Genomic DNA, 18,205 nt, shown 5'->3' on the forward strand with positions numbered 1-18,205 from the left:
ATTTAATACACATTTTCATGTACATGCGAAGGATTGTTGAAACCAGTTAGAATAATATTAATCAGTGCTTGGGCATCTTGGAAATAAATATCATTTTTTAAACTTTTTTTGACACGTGCTCGGTACTTCTTGAAAATGGTTTTCTCCACCCTGCTGTGATACCGACAGATTTCTGTTCGTTGTTCTCAGAATAAATATTTTGAGAATTAAGTATGCATTATATTTATTTACAAACATTAAGTGACTTCTATATAATATGTCCAAATTTGTTTATTGTCGATATCACGTGACTATATGACCTCTGATGTCACTGACATGCAGGTTCTGAGATTTGTGAAGTCATGTGACTCGGAATGCAAATGGCCAGGTCCAGGTCAAATTTCAGCAATGACATACTTTTGTCTAGTCTGGCAGCAGATTAAAGACGTGACGAATGCTATGTTCACGATTTTTGAGAAAATAAATCATATTCCTATGGATTTCATACAGGTGTGTACCAATATATACGAGTTGTTATGAATTGGAGATTTGTGTCTCACCTTTTTTTACAAGGGAACCAAAATGGTGATCAGTGTGACCTGAATAGAAGTAAAGCCTAACAATGGTTGTATTATGTACTCTATACTACAAGTGTTGTGACCATTTACTCTAAAAGTGAACAGTTTCATCTCTACCTAACTTCACAATAACAGTATAGGGAAAATGGACGCATCGGCTTTTTTCATTTGGTATGAAAAGTAAACACACAATCATACTGGAGAAATTTATTTAGATGAGCAATGTTAGTTAGGTTAGGTAATTGTCAGTACCTGCCCAATCAGTGACAATGCTTTGCTCACAGTATAATATTTTCAATAATTATGTAACAACATGGTTTTGATTTCTTGTTAAAAGTTGCAGTTGTATTATGGTTAACATTGATGGATATCATGTTGAGTTTATCATGACTTAATCTTGGACAATAAATATGTCACAATTATTTTTAAATCTGAAAATGAAGATACAAGTTAACTCTAAATCATGGCCTCCATTTTTCAAAAGCTTTCAATATGGCACAACCTTCTTTAAGTGACTCCAGGTGGCCATGCGGTCTAAGGTGTTTGCTTCTACCGATCACTGCCATCTCACCTCTGTGTGTTTGAGTCTATGCAAGAAAACTTGCTGCCAGTTTCCAGTGGATTGGTGGTTCTTGCAGGTTTTTCAGGTTATTTCCTCAATCAGATAAACTGGGCACCATGTGTAGTCTGTCATGTGCTGAAAATGGTGTTAAGCTCAAAATAGCCACAACATTACCTTCTCTGCCACATAATGTAATGCCTTAGTTCAGTTCATTTTAATATTTTAACCAGCTTTTAAATTGATAAGCGATTTCTAAGAAAATCTGAAACTATGCCAAATGACGATTTGTTTGAAAGGTATTTCAGCATCCCTGCTTTAAGAAAATGAATCTATTTGGTGTGCAGTGACAGTGGTTAAGATTATGTCTTGAGATTTTATATCATTGTGAAGATAATTTGTCACAAGGATAAAAAAATCCAATTAGCTTTTATAGATGATGACATCTTGCATTAGGATGGCATTTTCTTTCAGCATCATTACTTCTTCGAACAACTGACTTGAAAGGGGTTTTAAATACAGGGAAGTTAACCCATCTGGAATGATTTGTCCTTTAACATTCCTATACAGGTAGATAAAAATATGAGAAAAAAAGGGACCATGGAAAGTTAACCATACAATAGATAAAAGTGGATTAAATATTTTTTCAATTGTTTCAAGTTGAAATACAGTTGTTTTTTCAACAAAAAATCCTTTTGTCAGGCCATCTTTGAGTACTTGCAGTAGTAGTAAATAGCAAAACTTTCACATTCATATCCACATGTCAAGAAGCTTTTATTTTTTTCATTTATTTATTTTATAGTCTCAAGATTTTTTTCTTCAGAAGACGATGTAAATGTTAAAGCTGATTGCATGTGTTCAGAGTATAGTATATATCAAAATGTTGTACTTACTTGTTTAAAAAATATTTTCCTGCATCGTGCTGCCAGTTGGCCCAAGTTATGTAATAAGTTGTCTTAATGCTAAATTACTTTGTATGTACCGGTAGTATATCAATACTTGTATAAAGTATGCCATGGAAATGTATGACCTCTAAAATGGTTAACTGCTCGTGGATGTTTGGTTGAAATGAAATATGTCCTGTAAAAACAATGAACTATTATAAATTTCTGCTGTTGATTTGTGAGAATCATACTGTGTGACATAACTTTAGTACATGTATAGTGATGGATCTGCAAAATGGCAAGGGAGGCAACTGCATTAGGACTGAAGATAGCTGAATAGGAAAACTGTTGACAAAAAATTCTTCCGTAGGTAATGGCTGTAGAATTTGATGTAACTAGAACAACCTTTTTCCAGGATGTACTGAATGAGACGTGTTATGCAGTAATATTGATTTTATTATTAGTGTTGAAATACTTGATGCGTGAAATGAGTTGCATTATTTTTAGCTACATTTGACGGGTGAAAATTCACCAAGCAGCAAACATAGATATGATTGGCAATGCTGTGTAGAATGAAATAAAATAGTTTTGCCAATAAATAATGCTACTGCTTTTGGAAAGGGTCTGATGCAGTTCAGGCCAACAAGATTTTATAAAGATCCATGATAAGTAGTTTCCTCTGCCCTTTTATTGTTTTTAATTGCCAAGTATTGAAACAATCTAAGATTTTCTTGATTAAATGTATTCAAATTTGGTTGTAGAATTATCTTCATACATGCTCATGCTCGCATATTCACAACATGACTAAATACATTACATTTTTTCATTATGGTATTTGACCTTGACTCCAATCTACAAACTGAAGTTAATATGTAAATAAGATAGCCTTAAGCAAATTACTGAATTCTTTACAATGGCCTTTTGTCCATGAACCTGATAAGGACAGGAGATCATTAAACTTAGTCTTGATTTCAGGATGTACCCACATGCCAAGTTTGCTTCAATCTGAAATCAATGGTTTTTTTTGATAGAAGAAGGTCAAGTTAGTAAACTGGTATAATTCAAGATCTTGTTCAGATATTTCCACAGATTGGTTTTAAAGGTAAGGTTTGGTCAGTTTATTGGAAATGAAGTTGTTACATTATACCAATAATAGTTTCTTATTAGACACATCCATGTAGATAGTTGGTTTAGTAAATGTAAAGTAGTAGTTCAGTTATGATTTGAAGTTGCAACCACCTAAACAGTTGATGATCAGTAAAACTAGTATACCGGTAATTAAAGATCCTTGCCTTATGTCATTGGTGCCACTCATCCTTTCCTTGTCTTAACAGGTAATGACATCTGTGTCAACTTACTTTTAGGACACAAGTTAACAGGATACTGCCATTTTTGTCTGCACATCTTTAAAAAAAAATTTAAGTCAGTTTGCTTTAACCTGAATCTAAACATGGAGTTTTATAAATACTGATCTGTACCTTATCCATGCTTGACACTTGTGGTTATTCAAAGCGATTTTCTGCCAGATTGCCATGTATGAGAGTATAGCAGTAGTAATGAAAAGCCCAGCAGCTTGTCTGAATTACATCCATGTTGTTTATTCTTACGAGTTTAATACAGTCCACGAACTAATGCTATTTAGATCATAACACATATTACTTGTTTTCACTATTTAAATTGCAATGTGTACCAACAAGATATGGCAGATTAAATACAAAGAAAGAATTGTTTATTGTCTATTGTACTCTAATTAGGGGAGATACGTACCTTGTCATATATATTACAAGTTCAATGTGTATGCATGTGGGCTGTAGAGGTGAGCAAATCCCATAGTCCAACTTTTCAGGACCGCTCCGGTGGCCTAGTGGTTAGAGCGTCCGCCTCGGATGCGGGAGGTCGTGGGTTCGATCCCCGGCCGAGTCATACCAGAGACTTAAAAAATGGTACTAACAGCTGCCTCGCTTGGCGTTCAGCATTAAGAGGTTAGTGTTAGGACTGGTCGGCCTGGTGTCAGGATAATGTGACTGGGTGGGACATCATGCTACATGTCTGCGGCGTGATGCCCCAGTGCTAGACATCACTATAAACTGCCACACTGCAGACATCGTAGCGATATGACTGAAAAATTGTTAAAGCTACGTTAAAAAATCAAAATCACATCACATCACTTTTCAGACCATTCTTTGTTGAAGTCAAGCAAGTACAATTTTCAAAGTTATGTGAAGTGCTTATTTTCATGCCATAATCACTTAATCTACCTTTATCTGGCCATTTGTGCCCTCCAGGCATACTAAATACTTGATTCAACACTTCCCCATTATTTATTTACATTCTGTATCACACCTGCCAGTTTTGTGGGCATGTTTTATTAACACTTAACTGCATATTGGGCAAATTGACCTAATTATTGGCCAGTCAAAACGTGTGAAGAAAACAAAGCCAGTATGATTAATTAGCACCGTTTTAAATGTCTTTGTTGTGTTTACTCAAACCAGATCTTCACAAACCACCCACTATTTGCTTTTAATCCATTAATGTCAAATCATTTGATGAAAAGCACTTTACAGACATTAGTATATGTTCCCATTATGAACTAATGATGTGTTAGCAATGACTTTTTTTAACTGACTGTACTGAATGGATTAACTTCCATGCCCAATATCATATTTGAAGCGGAACAATTACACTATTAAGGAGTTGTCTGATGTAAAGGACAAAATGTATGTCATTACCACTTTAAAAATGAGGTGATATCACTAATTATTTTTCCTAACTGATTTTACAAAGTTATTTTTGCAAGGAACTTAAAAATGAACACTAGGTAAAGGAAACTTCATGTGGATGAGTAAAATGTAAGACTGCCACTGAGTGTGAGATAATTATTTCTCCAAAGAGACTTGTTACAAGCATTATACCTAACTGGCACAGGTTGGAAATTATGTGTTTGTTGATGGAACTGACAAAATCAGGATTGAACCAATCAGTCTCGTATCAGATCTGACTAAACAAGGTCTGTGTGTAGCATATTGTATGACAAGCCTGCAAGTGCTGAAAATCCTTGAAGATAATTTTGCTGACACTCCACTAGGAACGGCCACATCAAAACAATGAGCTCCCTTTAGCACTGCTTACAGCCTAGCCAGTTATGGAAAACCATATTCTGATATGAAAATGCTGAAAAGAATGGTGATGAACTTGTGCTAATTATAGGAACAGATTCAGTGCACAAGATTTCATTTTATCATCTGATCAAGTCTTAGTAAAGCAGTTGGGGAAAAGTCTGAATTTCAGTAAGTTCCTGTCCATTTACGTTGTTGAAGTAATGATGCTACCATATCAGAGCAAAAAATGGTTAATGTAAGATATGGGCAACGGAAATCTGAAAATATCTGGAGTAAAAAAAACATAGCCTACGTTTTTGAAAAATTAACCGCTTTTTAAAATTGTGTACATTATTTAAGTTGTTCTTCGTACAGGTTAAAGTGCATACGTCTTATTAAATCTTGACAATAATGGTTTAAAATTTCTGGGACAAGTGAAAAGGTAGGTGGCACAAGTGAATTTCTGAAACCACTTGTCCTTGTTAAGTGGATGAGAATAATATTAGCTCAGGCCTGACCAGAGAGTGACAAGCTAATATAATTGTTTTATTGATTCACCGTTATTCAAAAGTAACATCTTTTATTCCTGTAATTTACATCTAAATGTATTTCACTTTATCTTGTGTATCCTTATTTGTGCAGTCATATATGTTTAAATTTTCCTATTTGTCTCATCTTCTTGTGCATTCATTTATTCATTATTCTTTCATTTGGCTCTAACATCTGTTCATTTAGTTAATTGTAGGTTCTTGTTTAAAAACTGTATTAACCTGAAGGATGACCGCTGAAATCTCAGATGCAGTTAACTAGGATATTAATGGGAATTTAAGTTAAAATAATTAGAAAAAAATCAGTTGTCATTTAAACAAATTGATAATTCTGTTTCTCCACAATAAATAATTTTCTCCCCATCCAACCATCATACCATGTCTTATTTGATTTTGTGAAAGCAACAGAGAAGTTTTTGTTTTGATATGCTACATATAGTGGTCAGTATATCTGGTGGAGGATGAATCCAGAAAAACCCCTGGAAGAACCTCTGACACACAAGAAGCTACAGGTAAGCTTTCTCGCATACCCAAGTTGGCTGAGCTAAACTTTAACCCACATGAACACAGGTGAGATGTCAGTGATCTGTAAAAACAAGCACCTTACCCACTCAACTGGCCAAATGTGACCACCATGGGCATCATGTATGTTTTACTGGAATAGCCCTGATTTTGTATTATGTAATATGAAGAATTATCACAACGGCATGAGAAAGTTTATCTCAAAGAAAGTAATAATTCAAAATTGGCTCTAAATTGTGCTTGTAAATTATATATCCGTAAAGAGAATAAGAACTTGTATACAGACATGCTTCAACAGTTACATTTCTTACAACGTATGTAGTCGACTTTAAAATTGCATTGCCTATGTCTTGGTGACTTGTGTATACAAAATTACTTATTGCTATATTATGATGAAATAGACAACCATGACCATTTTTTGCAGACAAATACAAACAAACTTAAAAGAAAACATGTTCATGTGAAGAGTATTTTAATAATGAGCAGAAAATCAAAAATGATATTATAACATAAATAAAATGATATTATTTACACAGCAATGAGAAAAAAATGTACATCCTCATATGCCTGTTAGACACATCAATATCCAGTGATGTAAGTAATGTTAATAAAAACAAATGCACAATATCCATTATCTGGCTCAACATGGCGAAGAATAAGTCCGTAACACTGACAGCTATTCTATGCAGAGAAAATAAGATTATTCTGTGTTTCATAGATTCTGAAAAAGTTAATAGTATTAGGAATAAGATATATTCATTATGTTTAAAGAAATGTTTTAAAATGTACATGTACCTATTCCCTTGTTCCAATAGCTGTACAAACAAAACATATATATTAATTATCCTTCTCAATGCAATGGCTCAGTAATCATCCTATATTTTAAAATTTGGTACCAAACAGACTGTTTGTCATAGGAAAATGAATTCCAAACTGAATGTTCAACATCATTCTGTCATAGCTGGGCAAATTTAATAAAAATTGACTAGCCCAACAACAAGCTGACTGGAAAAATAAACTTGCAAGATTTGGGCTTGTCCAAAAATGTGAAATCATAATATCAAAATGAAATTTATAACATAATGTAAAATAAAATATGGGATACTTTAACAAAGGGTAAACTAAAATATGTTATGTCTTCTTGACATAGTGGATGATAGAGGTTTTAATATATAAATGGGATTTTTTCCCCAGAAATCCATGTGGTTCATTGTCAAGTTTATTTTATTTCCATATAGACATACAGACTTGTGACAAATCTTGTGATTTATATCATGGAATTATTATCAGAAATCTCATGATTTACATTTAACCATCATCAACTAGTCACCTTAAAATCAGCAACATGCATCAAAACCGACAAACCAATTTTGAGGGTAGGCAAGCACGGCACATTTCAGTGCACCATCATATTATCTAAGCAATGACATACCTTATATGAAGAAAGCTGGCACTGAAATATGTCTAGAAATGTCATATTTTCACAACCTTGCCCCCAAAGCATGTCTATTGTATCAATACCACCTAACTCTTGAGTGAAATCAGTCTCAGAAACCTATCTTACATGTACAATGTAATGAAAAGTGTCATACATGTGAAAAGAGTTTGTCAAACCTGTCAACAGGCAAAACTGGCTGTGGTATACTGATAAACTCTGTACACAGGTTCACCTTTTAAAATTTGTTTCTGAACTAATACAATGAGCCAAATATCATTATTATTTTTTATTATTATTATTGTTTTGTGTGTACTAATAAAAACAATCATAAATACACATATGTTGCTCTTTTCCAAATTCTTGTTCCACAAAAGATTACTGTATTTTGCTCACTTTAATTCATTCTATATAATAAATCTTCTCCAACTTAAAATAATCACTGATCTCAGTATGCTTTGTGCACCTGGACAAACCAATGATTTCACTACTGACTTACAGCCTACGTATGACTGTAAGTCAGAGAAATGACTCTTTCATCTGCTGGGCTGTACAAGCTTGTCATGGAAACAGCTCGTCACACGTCAAAGATAATGTCTGGATAAGTTGCTTAACTCGCAGATATCAAAAGACAGTTGGTCTATGTGAAAAGACTCTGATGAAGAAGAAATCCAAAGAAGCTGTATTGGACTACACTCAAGAACCAAAAGCACTTAAAGCAATGAGAAGCCACTGCTTGAGTAGGAATGCAAGATATTTATATAGGAAATTATGTGTGTGTTGGGGTAGGTGAGTTTAAATGGTCATTGTGAATAGGCTACTGCTGAGTAAAGGTGACCCTTGGGAGAGGTTTAACTATGTATATTGTATTAGGCATTACCATGACGCCAAAAAAAAAAAAGAACCTCCAAAGAGAAGAGTTCTCAGAAGAGACAAAAGAAGCTAACTCACCTACATGTACAGTTAAATCTGTTCTAATGGTCACCTGGTCACTTCTTCAGATATATGTGCTAAGTAAGTGACCTGTATAAAACAGTCACATGCCTTCTCTGGTCAGTGGCCAGCTGTTTCTTAAACAACAGTCATTTCTCCCGACCTTAAGTGGTCACTGCAGCATGTTAACAGTAATCACTCAAGGGATATAAATTAAATGTGTTTGATCAAGGCATTGTTTAGATAAAAGCATGTGGTGTGAACTGATGTGAAAGTATTTTACAGGAGAGGGTCTGTGCAATTCATTTGTTGGATGGTGGGAAAACAGTCATTTTGCAGCAGCATAGATGTAAGCAGGACCAGAGTATCCATTAAGCATACTAGGCGTGTGCTTAGGGCAACATCCCAAAATTCAAATTAATGATAAAACTGAATTGCATGACCTTTTTGATCTGCGTGTGCCAGTTATCTGATTTGGAATGATGGCAACACAGGTATTTTCCTACCTTTATTTTTTTATTAAGTTTCACATTTTGTGTGTGTGTGTGTGGGGGCACCATAATATTTACAGTGCTCAGGGCCCTGGAAGGCCTCAATCCGGCCCTGAATCTAAGTCACCTTTTGTGCCAGTATGACAGGCATTGTTCAATACCATCATGTACTTGCCTGTGATTTAAGACTATCTATTATGAGAAACGTTCATCTTTGAGAAGAGATATGAGTTACATCTTTCTTATGGTCAGGGTAATTCAATATTTAAAATGTATGTAAATGCAGGTGAAAGTATAGTTCAACTGCCATATATGCTTCTTTTGAGTCCCTATTCATCACAGCCTCTTACATAAGTGTGAATAGCTGTTTCTAAACCTAATTTATATAAGCCAGTTACCAAAGAGTTGGCCTGCTGTTATATCACAGGCAAAAGTAGTGTTTTGTCATGGTGCAAAAAACGACCTAAGATTATTTTAAGCCAGTGATGACTGAATTTACATGATAGATTTAGAGCAGGGTACAATATTCTTGCGTAAAAATAAATTTGGGATGGAACAACATGTACGCATATCTTATGATTTTGTTGAATAGTTTACTTGGAAATAGACTTTGACATGCCAGCGGAGAAAATTAAATGGCTTTGAACAAACATTATGGATTTCCTTTTGCAAAAAATGGAGGTGTGGAATGCTTGTTTTGTTGATCTGTACCACTTTGTATCCTCAGCTGTGAGTATGGGAAATGACCAACCAGCTTATTATGAAATAGAATAAGAAGATTGGATAAACTGCCAGCACTTTCTTTCCAGGCGGTTGACTATCTGATAAAAATGCTGTTGATGCTACAAATAGAAAGAAAAAAAATAATTGTAAGAAACATTAGAACAAATACAGATATGGACAGATAATAAATGTAGCTGGCTCAAAATATATTTCCACTAAATCCTACCTTAAGTTTAAAATGCTGCTGCTATTGTTGTTATGGGTTTAACACCATTTTTGGCACATGACAGGTGGCTATAGATGTCAGCCAGTAAATCTTGCAGAGGAAGAACCCGGGAAAACTCTGGAAGACCCACTGACCTACAGAAAGCTACTGGCAAGATTTCTCACATACCAACATTCGCCAAGCCTGAGACTAGAAATCACAAAAAACAGATGACAGGGATCTGTAAAGGTGAACATCATAGCACCTTAGAGCACTCACCAGTCATGGTCCCCATTAAAATACAGACAAGAATTTTTGGTATTTCTGATGAAAATGTCCTTTGCTTAAATATTGTATAAACCAGAAATATGTATTTTCGTAGACACTAATGTTGTGACTTGTCATAAACTGCCAACATTTAACATAACAGAAATGGAAAAAAATATTAGAAAACTCACCAGTAGAAATCAAAGTGATAAGAATGCTAATGGCTAGGGTGGCTGGGTTTGAAGTAATACTAATACACATAAGATACAAATTGTACTAATCATGAATGTCCTTTTTATTATTAATTGAGTACTCTAAATAATCTTTCTAAAATTACTTCTTCATGTCACAAGATAATTTATATTAAAACTGGAAAAATTATTTGATACATTAGTAGTTACCATTTATAAGCATTTTCTACTTTTATACGAGTATCATCATCAGGACACTGTTTAGGGGAGATAACTTCTGTCAATCTAAGAATTTCGTTTGTTTGAGTTGTCTTCCTTGAAATCAAATTTATATGAAAGTCCAATAGGCCTATATTTGAACAAGTTTTGTTTGCTTTTGTTGGTTTGAATGGCATTTTGAACACATTATTGGCTGCATCATTCCATGGAATGGGAGCAAGTGGCTTCGTAAGGATACAATAAAGCATAATGGTATCAAACCCATAATCCTTGGATTACAAGACGCATGTTCTACCAACTGATCTACCTGGGCTCTGAATTTCAGTAAGATCATTTGAAATTATTTAACAAATGCAAATTCCCTAATTAAAGTATCATTATTCTTCATGAAATTAAGCTCTTCTATCCAAACAAAAACTCTTCATGTAACATAGATACAAGCTTCACTAGAAATGTGATCATGCAAAAATCAATTAATATCTGTCCACTGTTAACCCTGAGAAGATGCATAAGTCTGATGACCCTGACATGATAAACTCATAAACTCTGATGACCCTGACACAATGCCCTCATGATAACACTAATGACACCAACATAACACCATCATAAAAGTGATGACCTCGAAATGATGCCCCCATGTTAACACTGATGACCCTGATGTGATCCCATCATGATAACATTCATGACCCAGACACAATACTGTTATGTACATATAATTTACTTTGTGTCTGATCATTGTCTGTGAATGAGGGTCAAGTAGTTATGGCGTACCTGACTTTTATAATTTGTTAAAAGTTGTTTACTGATATTTGAGTTCAAGGTCTAGCCTTAATTACAAACTTAGAATGTTCTGAAATAAAACGTTTGATTCATATCCTGGTCATTTTATTGTGTCGTAGGTCTTTATATAAGGTTGAGGTAAAATTTACTTTTCCCTTCTAAGTTCAGTTTGTGGAATTATTTACTGTTGTGTTCAGATATAATTTGAGAGGAAACATTAATTTAAATTATTCATTGGAATTACAAAGTGCTCACTGCCATTCTGGACAAAATTAATTATTTTGGGATAATTTAAATTCATTCAAAGATATTCTGGATTATATTATTGTGAAACATCAAGACTGGTGGTACATCAGGTCATTCAAAAATACTGCTACATCAGCACATTCAATATTGGAATTGATTCAGAATACTCTATAGTTTTTAACTCGTGACAGAAACTTTAGGATTATTCGATATTTAATTGACAATACTGTCAGGTTCCTCTTAATTTTCACTTTGTAACTTAAAATAAATTTATTTGTTGATTTTAATAAACTTGCAAAGAGTCATAACATTACCCTCATATTAACAATGATGACCCTGACATAATGTCCTCAATGATAACATTGATGACTCTACCCTCATATTAACAATGATGACCCTGACATAATGTCCTCAATGATAACATTGATGACTCTACCCTCATATTAACAATGATGACCATGACATGATGTCCTCAATGATAACATTGATGACTCTACCCTCATATTAACAATGATGACCCTGACATAATGTCCTCAACGATAACATTGATGACTCTACCCTCATATTAACAATGATGACCCTGACATAATGTCCTCAATGATAACAATGATGACTCTACCCTCATATTAACAATGACGACCCTGACATAATGTCCTCAATGATAACATTGATGACTCTACCCTCATATTAACAATGATGACCATGACATAATGTCCTCAATGATAACATTGATGACTCTACCCTCATATTATCAATGATGACCCTGACATAATGTCCTCAATGATAACATTGATGACTCTACCCTCATATTAACAATGATGACCCTGACATAATGTCCTCAATGATAACACTGATGACTCTACCCTCATATTAACAATGATGACCCTGACATAATGTCCTCAATGATAACATTGATGACTCTACCCTCATATTAACAATGATGACCATGACATGATACCCTCATATTAACACTGATGACCCCGACATATTGCCATCATATTAACATTGATGACCCTGACACGATGCCGTCATGATAACTATGTGATGTATTCCTTGATGACCCTGACAAAATAACCTCATGATTACACTGATGTAATAGTGATGGCCCCAACAAGATGTTCCAATGATAACATTGATAACCCTGACAGGATACCATCATTATAACACTGATGTCCCTGACACAATGTTCTCATATTAACACTGATGTCCTGATACGATACCCACATGATAACATTGATGACCCTGATAAGATGCCATTGTGATAACATTGATGACCCTGACATGATGCCCTTAATATACCACAGATAACCTGACACAAATCCAACATGGTAACACTGATGACCCTGATATAACTGCCCTCATGATATCAATGATAACCCTTACACATTACCTCATGATAATATTGATGACCCTGACGATACCATTATGATAACACTGCCAAATATACTCTTGATAAAACTGATGACCCTGACATATTTCTCTCATGTTAGGGGCCCCAAGTGACAGAGTGGTCTAAAGCACTCACCATTACGCATCACTGCCAACTCACCTCTGTCTGCATGGGTTCTAGTTTTAGGCTCGGCCAATGTGGGTACGTGAGAAAGCTTGCCAGTAACTTCTCATGGGTTGGTGGTTCCTTCCGGGTTTTCCCCGGGTTCTTCCTCCACCGTTTATGCTGGCCACCATGTATAGCCTATCTTGCGCTGAAAAATGGCATTAAACTCTATAACAACATAACAACAATCTCTCGTATTACCTTCATGCCACATGTCTCAAGTTTTAATATGCACTAAGCTAGCTGAATAGAGAATGCAAATGTTTCCAGATCTTTTTTTTGAATTTAAACTAGTTGTTGACAGCTGATGTGTTTGAGGGAGTAAATCTTGATTGGAACTTTAATAACTTAAATTGCCAAATTACCGTATATGCTGGAGTCTGTGTTGAAAAGTAGTTATTAATTATATAAATCATCCACTTGATTATACTGATTTTGGATTAAAAGCTGATGTAATTGTGACTTTTGTGTTCCATAAAAATTACAACAGCTGTTAATTTACAGAACCAAAACATTCTTTATTGCTTTTTTGTAGAATGATCTACTCCCAAGTTCAGAATGATTAAGCATTTAAAACAAATGAAGTTTCAATGGCAAATAGTGCATGGTCTAGTCTAAACACTATTTTACAATGAAGTACCTCTGAAAGCAGTTTAAAAGTAAGAAAACAAAGACGAAACAACAATATGCTTACCAAATGTTGACCAGGCAAAAGCAATGACCACAAGAATAAATCTGATGACAAACAATACTGTAGTTTGTTCAGGAGCAAGTAAGATGAGACGCGAGACTATCAAGGATATTGCAAGTGGACTGACACAGTAACCAAGTACACATACACTCTGAAAAAATGAGCTGAAAATATAAAAAAATTCATATAACAGACTTTACAAAAGGATTTTTAAAAACTAAATTATACAGTTCAACGTAAGAGCTCAAAGTGGTAGGTGATTATGTGCACACTGATTTACTTACAAAATGTTTATAACTTAAAACTAACTTTAACTTGTAAACCATTGGAATGGTTATGAATTTGCTCACATAAATAAATCCCATCTCCCATCCCTACTTCATGCTGGAGATGAATCTAAAGTAAAAAAAATAACAACACAAGTCATGAAAATAGTGCAAGGGAAATGATGGTCAATGATGAGAGTATGTACTGAATTTCAAGGCAATCCACCTAACCTGCAAGAACAGCTGAATTCATTAAGATTCTGTTATACACTGCATCCACGTGTAAACTAAAAGGGCAACAACTCTTGTGCAAAACTCATGGAAGTACAAAGATTTGTTAATGTGTATATTTGTAGATAATGACCATCAGATGCACTTTTTCTTCACAGCAATCAATACAAAACTGCAAGACAACTTGCATTCACAATACTACCTCTCATGCTGCATTTATCTGTAGGACATAGGAGGCAATAAATAAATCAAACTGCAAGAGTGATTTGTTGATAAGCGTACCTTAAATGATGACCATAACATGTTCACAATCCACTGAAAACTATGAGACAAGTTGTGTTTTAAAGATTCTTTCATATGTTATATCATGATCCAAGTCAAAAAAGGAAAGTGTGTATTCATGTAAGTAATTTGGATTTTTAACATAGCTTTAAAAAAATTTCATTCTTATTGGCACAAAGTCTGCAGTGTGGTAGTTTATAGTGATGTCTAGCACTGGGGCATCATGCTGCAGACATGTAGCATCATATCCCACCCAGTCAAATTATCCTGACACAAAGACAACCAGTCTTAACACTAACCTCTTAATGCTGAGTGCCAAGCGAGGCAGCTGCTAGTACCATTTTTATAAGTCTTTAGCATGACTCAGCAGGGGCTAGAACCTGCATTAAAAGGTGGATGCTATAACCACTTAGGCCGCTGGAGCTGTCCAAAAAGGGCAAGTAACTCTAAGAAACTTTCATGAGCACGGTAATTTGTTGATATGCACATCTTCAGCTGAAGATTATAACACATCCCAAATTTCAATGGAAATCTGTTGGACTAGTTGTGTTCACAAAATTGTCATAAACTACATTCAGCTGCAGGTAAAAAATGGTGATAACTTTTATAAATAAATTGAGCAAACAGTGATTAAATGACATTTACCAAGTTTCATGGCAAGCCATACAAAACTGGAAATAAAGGCACTTGTGAAATACAATGCTACAAAGCCAAAAAGGAAATAATTCTAACAACAATTGCAGGAACAAATATGTCAATATGAATATAAGGCAATGACAACAATACTGACCCAGTTTCACTGTGATCCATCCAAAAACTTTTGAACAAGCTTCAGTTATGAGATTCTGGACAGAAGGATAGACGGAGAGACAAATGGATGTTTGGATGTATGTGAGGATTGCTATACACCTCTGCCTCATTTAAGAAGGTGGAAGAATGAAAAAACATTGATAGATCATTCTGTTAAGGTCCAAAGGTACATTATATATTATCAGACAATATTTGAGCTTGAGTGTATACTGATGTTGTGGAACTTCATGAATATGGGTTTTTATAGTGGTATGAGGTAACTGTATGGGTCAAGAAATCCAAATACTGTGGACAGACAGTCAATCGTCTTTGTACAAGACAATACAATAGGAAGAAACCCCAAGTCCTCTGAGAATTGCGTTGTTTAACCATTGCTCTGAAACTGGTAGTAAACATGACAAATCTTAGAGCTATTTAATTATTATGCTAAGTCAGGGTTGCTGTATCATCTGATACATGATCATATCTACAGTAAAACACAATTATAATAAACCAGGGACCTTAATAATTACCTTCTTGTGTTGATTATTTGTCACACCCCTATCACGATGTACATATTTATATTAAATCAGGTACCCCTATAATTACCTTGATGTATTATTAATTTTTTACACTATAATATTGTACATATTTATAATAAACGAGGGACCCCTATAAATACACTGTTGTATTAATAATTTCTTACAACCCTATTATAATGTACATATTACAGATAATATATTTCACTTTTTGGGTATTATGAATTCATTTTGAACTAACTGTAAATTATTTATATCCTTGTGTTTACTGCTTTTGTTTTACTGTATTTGCATGACAACTATGATATAGAAATGAGTGTAACGAAAAAGAATTTCATCTTATTCAACAAAAAAGTCAAATTAAATACCTTAATATTCTCAAAGACTCCAATTTTTGTGAGTCTTGGAAGCAAACAATACTGGAAAATCCAGCTTAAAAATATGGGTCTAAATGGATGACCAGGTATAACCTATACATACCAGAAATGGTTATTGAACCTAAGACCACTAAAACATGCAGACTGAGTGCATTATCATGGAATTACTAAGAAGTCTCCCATGAGCTTTAATATATAGGACCTCAATTATTGTTTGCCTTGTTGCTATAAACACTCCCCCCCCCATGACAGGACAATACTTCCTTTACATGACTAATATTATAATCATCAATCTCATTTCTGCATTGTCAAAATTTTTATATCATGTCCTAAAATCCCATCCCCATTATTTGTAATTTACTTCAAAAAATTTCTCCTTCACTCTAGGGTAGTTGATATCTTTCTCAAGTTGAGAAACAGGGTCCAGACTTACATGTTTCCTCCTAGTAATTTGTTATTCATTGTGACAACAACAGCACCAACCCAGTAGATGACAAACACCTCTGCAAACTCTGGCCCCCCATCTGAAGTACTATCTACATCACCTGAGTCTCCCTGTAGCATCCTGCAGAAAGAGAAAAAGTAAATGTCACAATCTCACTGAAAATATGGTCTATTATTTTATGCTAGTAAGTTATTAGTGAATTTTCAAAGAGAATTATATAGCTTTATTTTTCACTGAAGAACTTTTATTCAACAGAGATCAGCAACATTATGAGCAAAGAATGTCACCCATCATAATGTTAATCACTGGAAGCCATGTTCAAGTCCCACTATGATGCTTCAATTTTCTTTCCACATATGTCCTTTCTTACCTTCAAACAGGATAGTTATGTTAATACTCATATTTACTGTGTGCATGCACACAATACAGCAGAAGCTAACTGCTAACAGCTTACATTAACACAAGAAATCTATTTCAACCCATTGTACACTTTAGTTAGCCAACCCATCTGAACACAAAATATAAAGAAAACCGGCTTGTTACAAATAAGTGTGGGTGATTTGGAATTTTAACATAGTTTTAACAATTTTGCAGCCATATCGAAAAAATGTCTGCAGTGTGGCAGTTTATAGTGATGTCTAGCACTGGGGCATCATGCCTGAGACATGTAGCATCATGTCCCACCCAGTCACATTATTCTGACACCTGGCCGCCCAGTCCTAACACTAACCTCTTATTGCATGGCAGCTGTGAGTACTGTTTTTATAAGTCTCTGGTATGACTTGGCTGGGGTTCAGACCTGCGACCTCCTGCATCTGAGGTGGACGCTCTAGACACTTTGGCCATCAAAGTGGTGCATATTACAAATGAATAATATATATGAATTTCATCTCACTGGTGAAAAACTATAGTATTTTCACCTATCTGAAGAAATATATTCATTATTCACTCTACAAAAGCAAACTTCCTTCGTGGTTAGCAAAACAACCTCAAAAGTATTTCAAACTCATAAACTCTTTCAGGAGAACAGCTACATATGAGAAAATGTAACACGGAATATATTCAATAATCTAAATAAATGCAATACGGAATATATTCAATAATCTTAATAAATGTAACACTGGAATACATTCAATATTCTTAATAAATGTAACACTGGAATATATTCAATAATCTTAATAAATGTAACACTGGAATACATTCAATAATCTTAATATATTAACAGTGGAATATATTCAATAATCTTAATATATTAACAGTGGAATATATTCAATAATCTTAATAAATGTAACACTGGAATATATTCAATAATCTTAATAAATGTAACACTGGAATATATTCAATAATCTTAATAAATGTAACACTGGAA

At 34.4% G+C, this 18,205-nt stretch overlaps 1 protein-coding gene across 1 annotated transcript in view; it reads right to left on the minus strand.

The window, feature by feature from the left end:
* Positions 1 to 6,626: 6,626 nt before the first annotated feature.
* The window catches only part of LOC149796545 (protein YIPF6-like), a 39,219-nt gene continuing 27,640 nt past the window's right edge, over positions 6,627 to 18,205 (minus strand). The window contains exons 5-7 of the mRNA XM_089961250.1: positions 16,825 to 16,956; positions 13,911 to 14,071; positions 6,627 to 9,872 (exon numbers count right to left, since the gene is read on the minus strand). Of these exons, the coding sequence (XP_089817376.1) occupies positions 9,754 to 9,872; positions 13,911 to 14,071; positions 16,825 to 16,956 (412 nt within the window). The 3' untranslated portion in view covers positions 6,627 to 9,753. The remainder of the gene's footprint in view (positions 9,873 to 13,910; positions 14,072 to 16,824; positions 16,957 to 18,205) is intronic.

This window comes from Sinohyriopsis cumingii, chromosome 6 (genome assembly GCF_028554795.1).
Source record: "Sinohyriopsis cumingii isolate HCF-2022 chromosome 6, ASM2855479v2, whole genome shotgun sequence".
In the NCBI taxonomy this organism is placed as follows: domain Eukaryota; kingdom Metazoa; phylum Mollusca; class Bivalvia; order Unionida; family Unionidae; genus Sinohyriopsis; species Sinohyriopsis cumingii.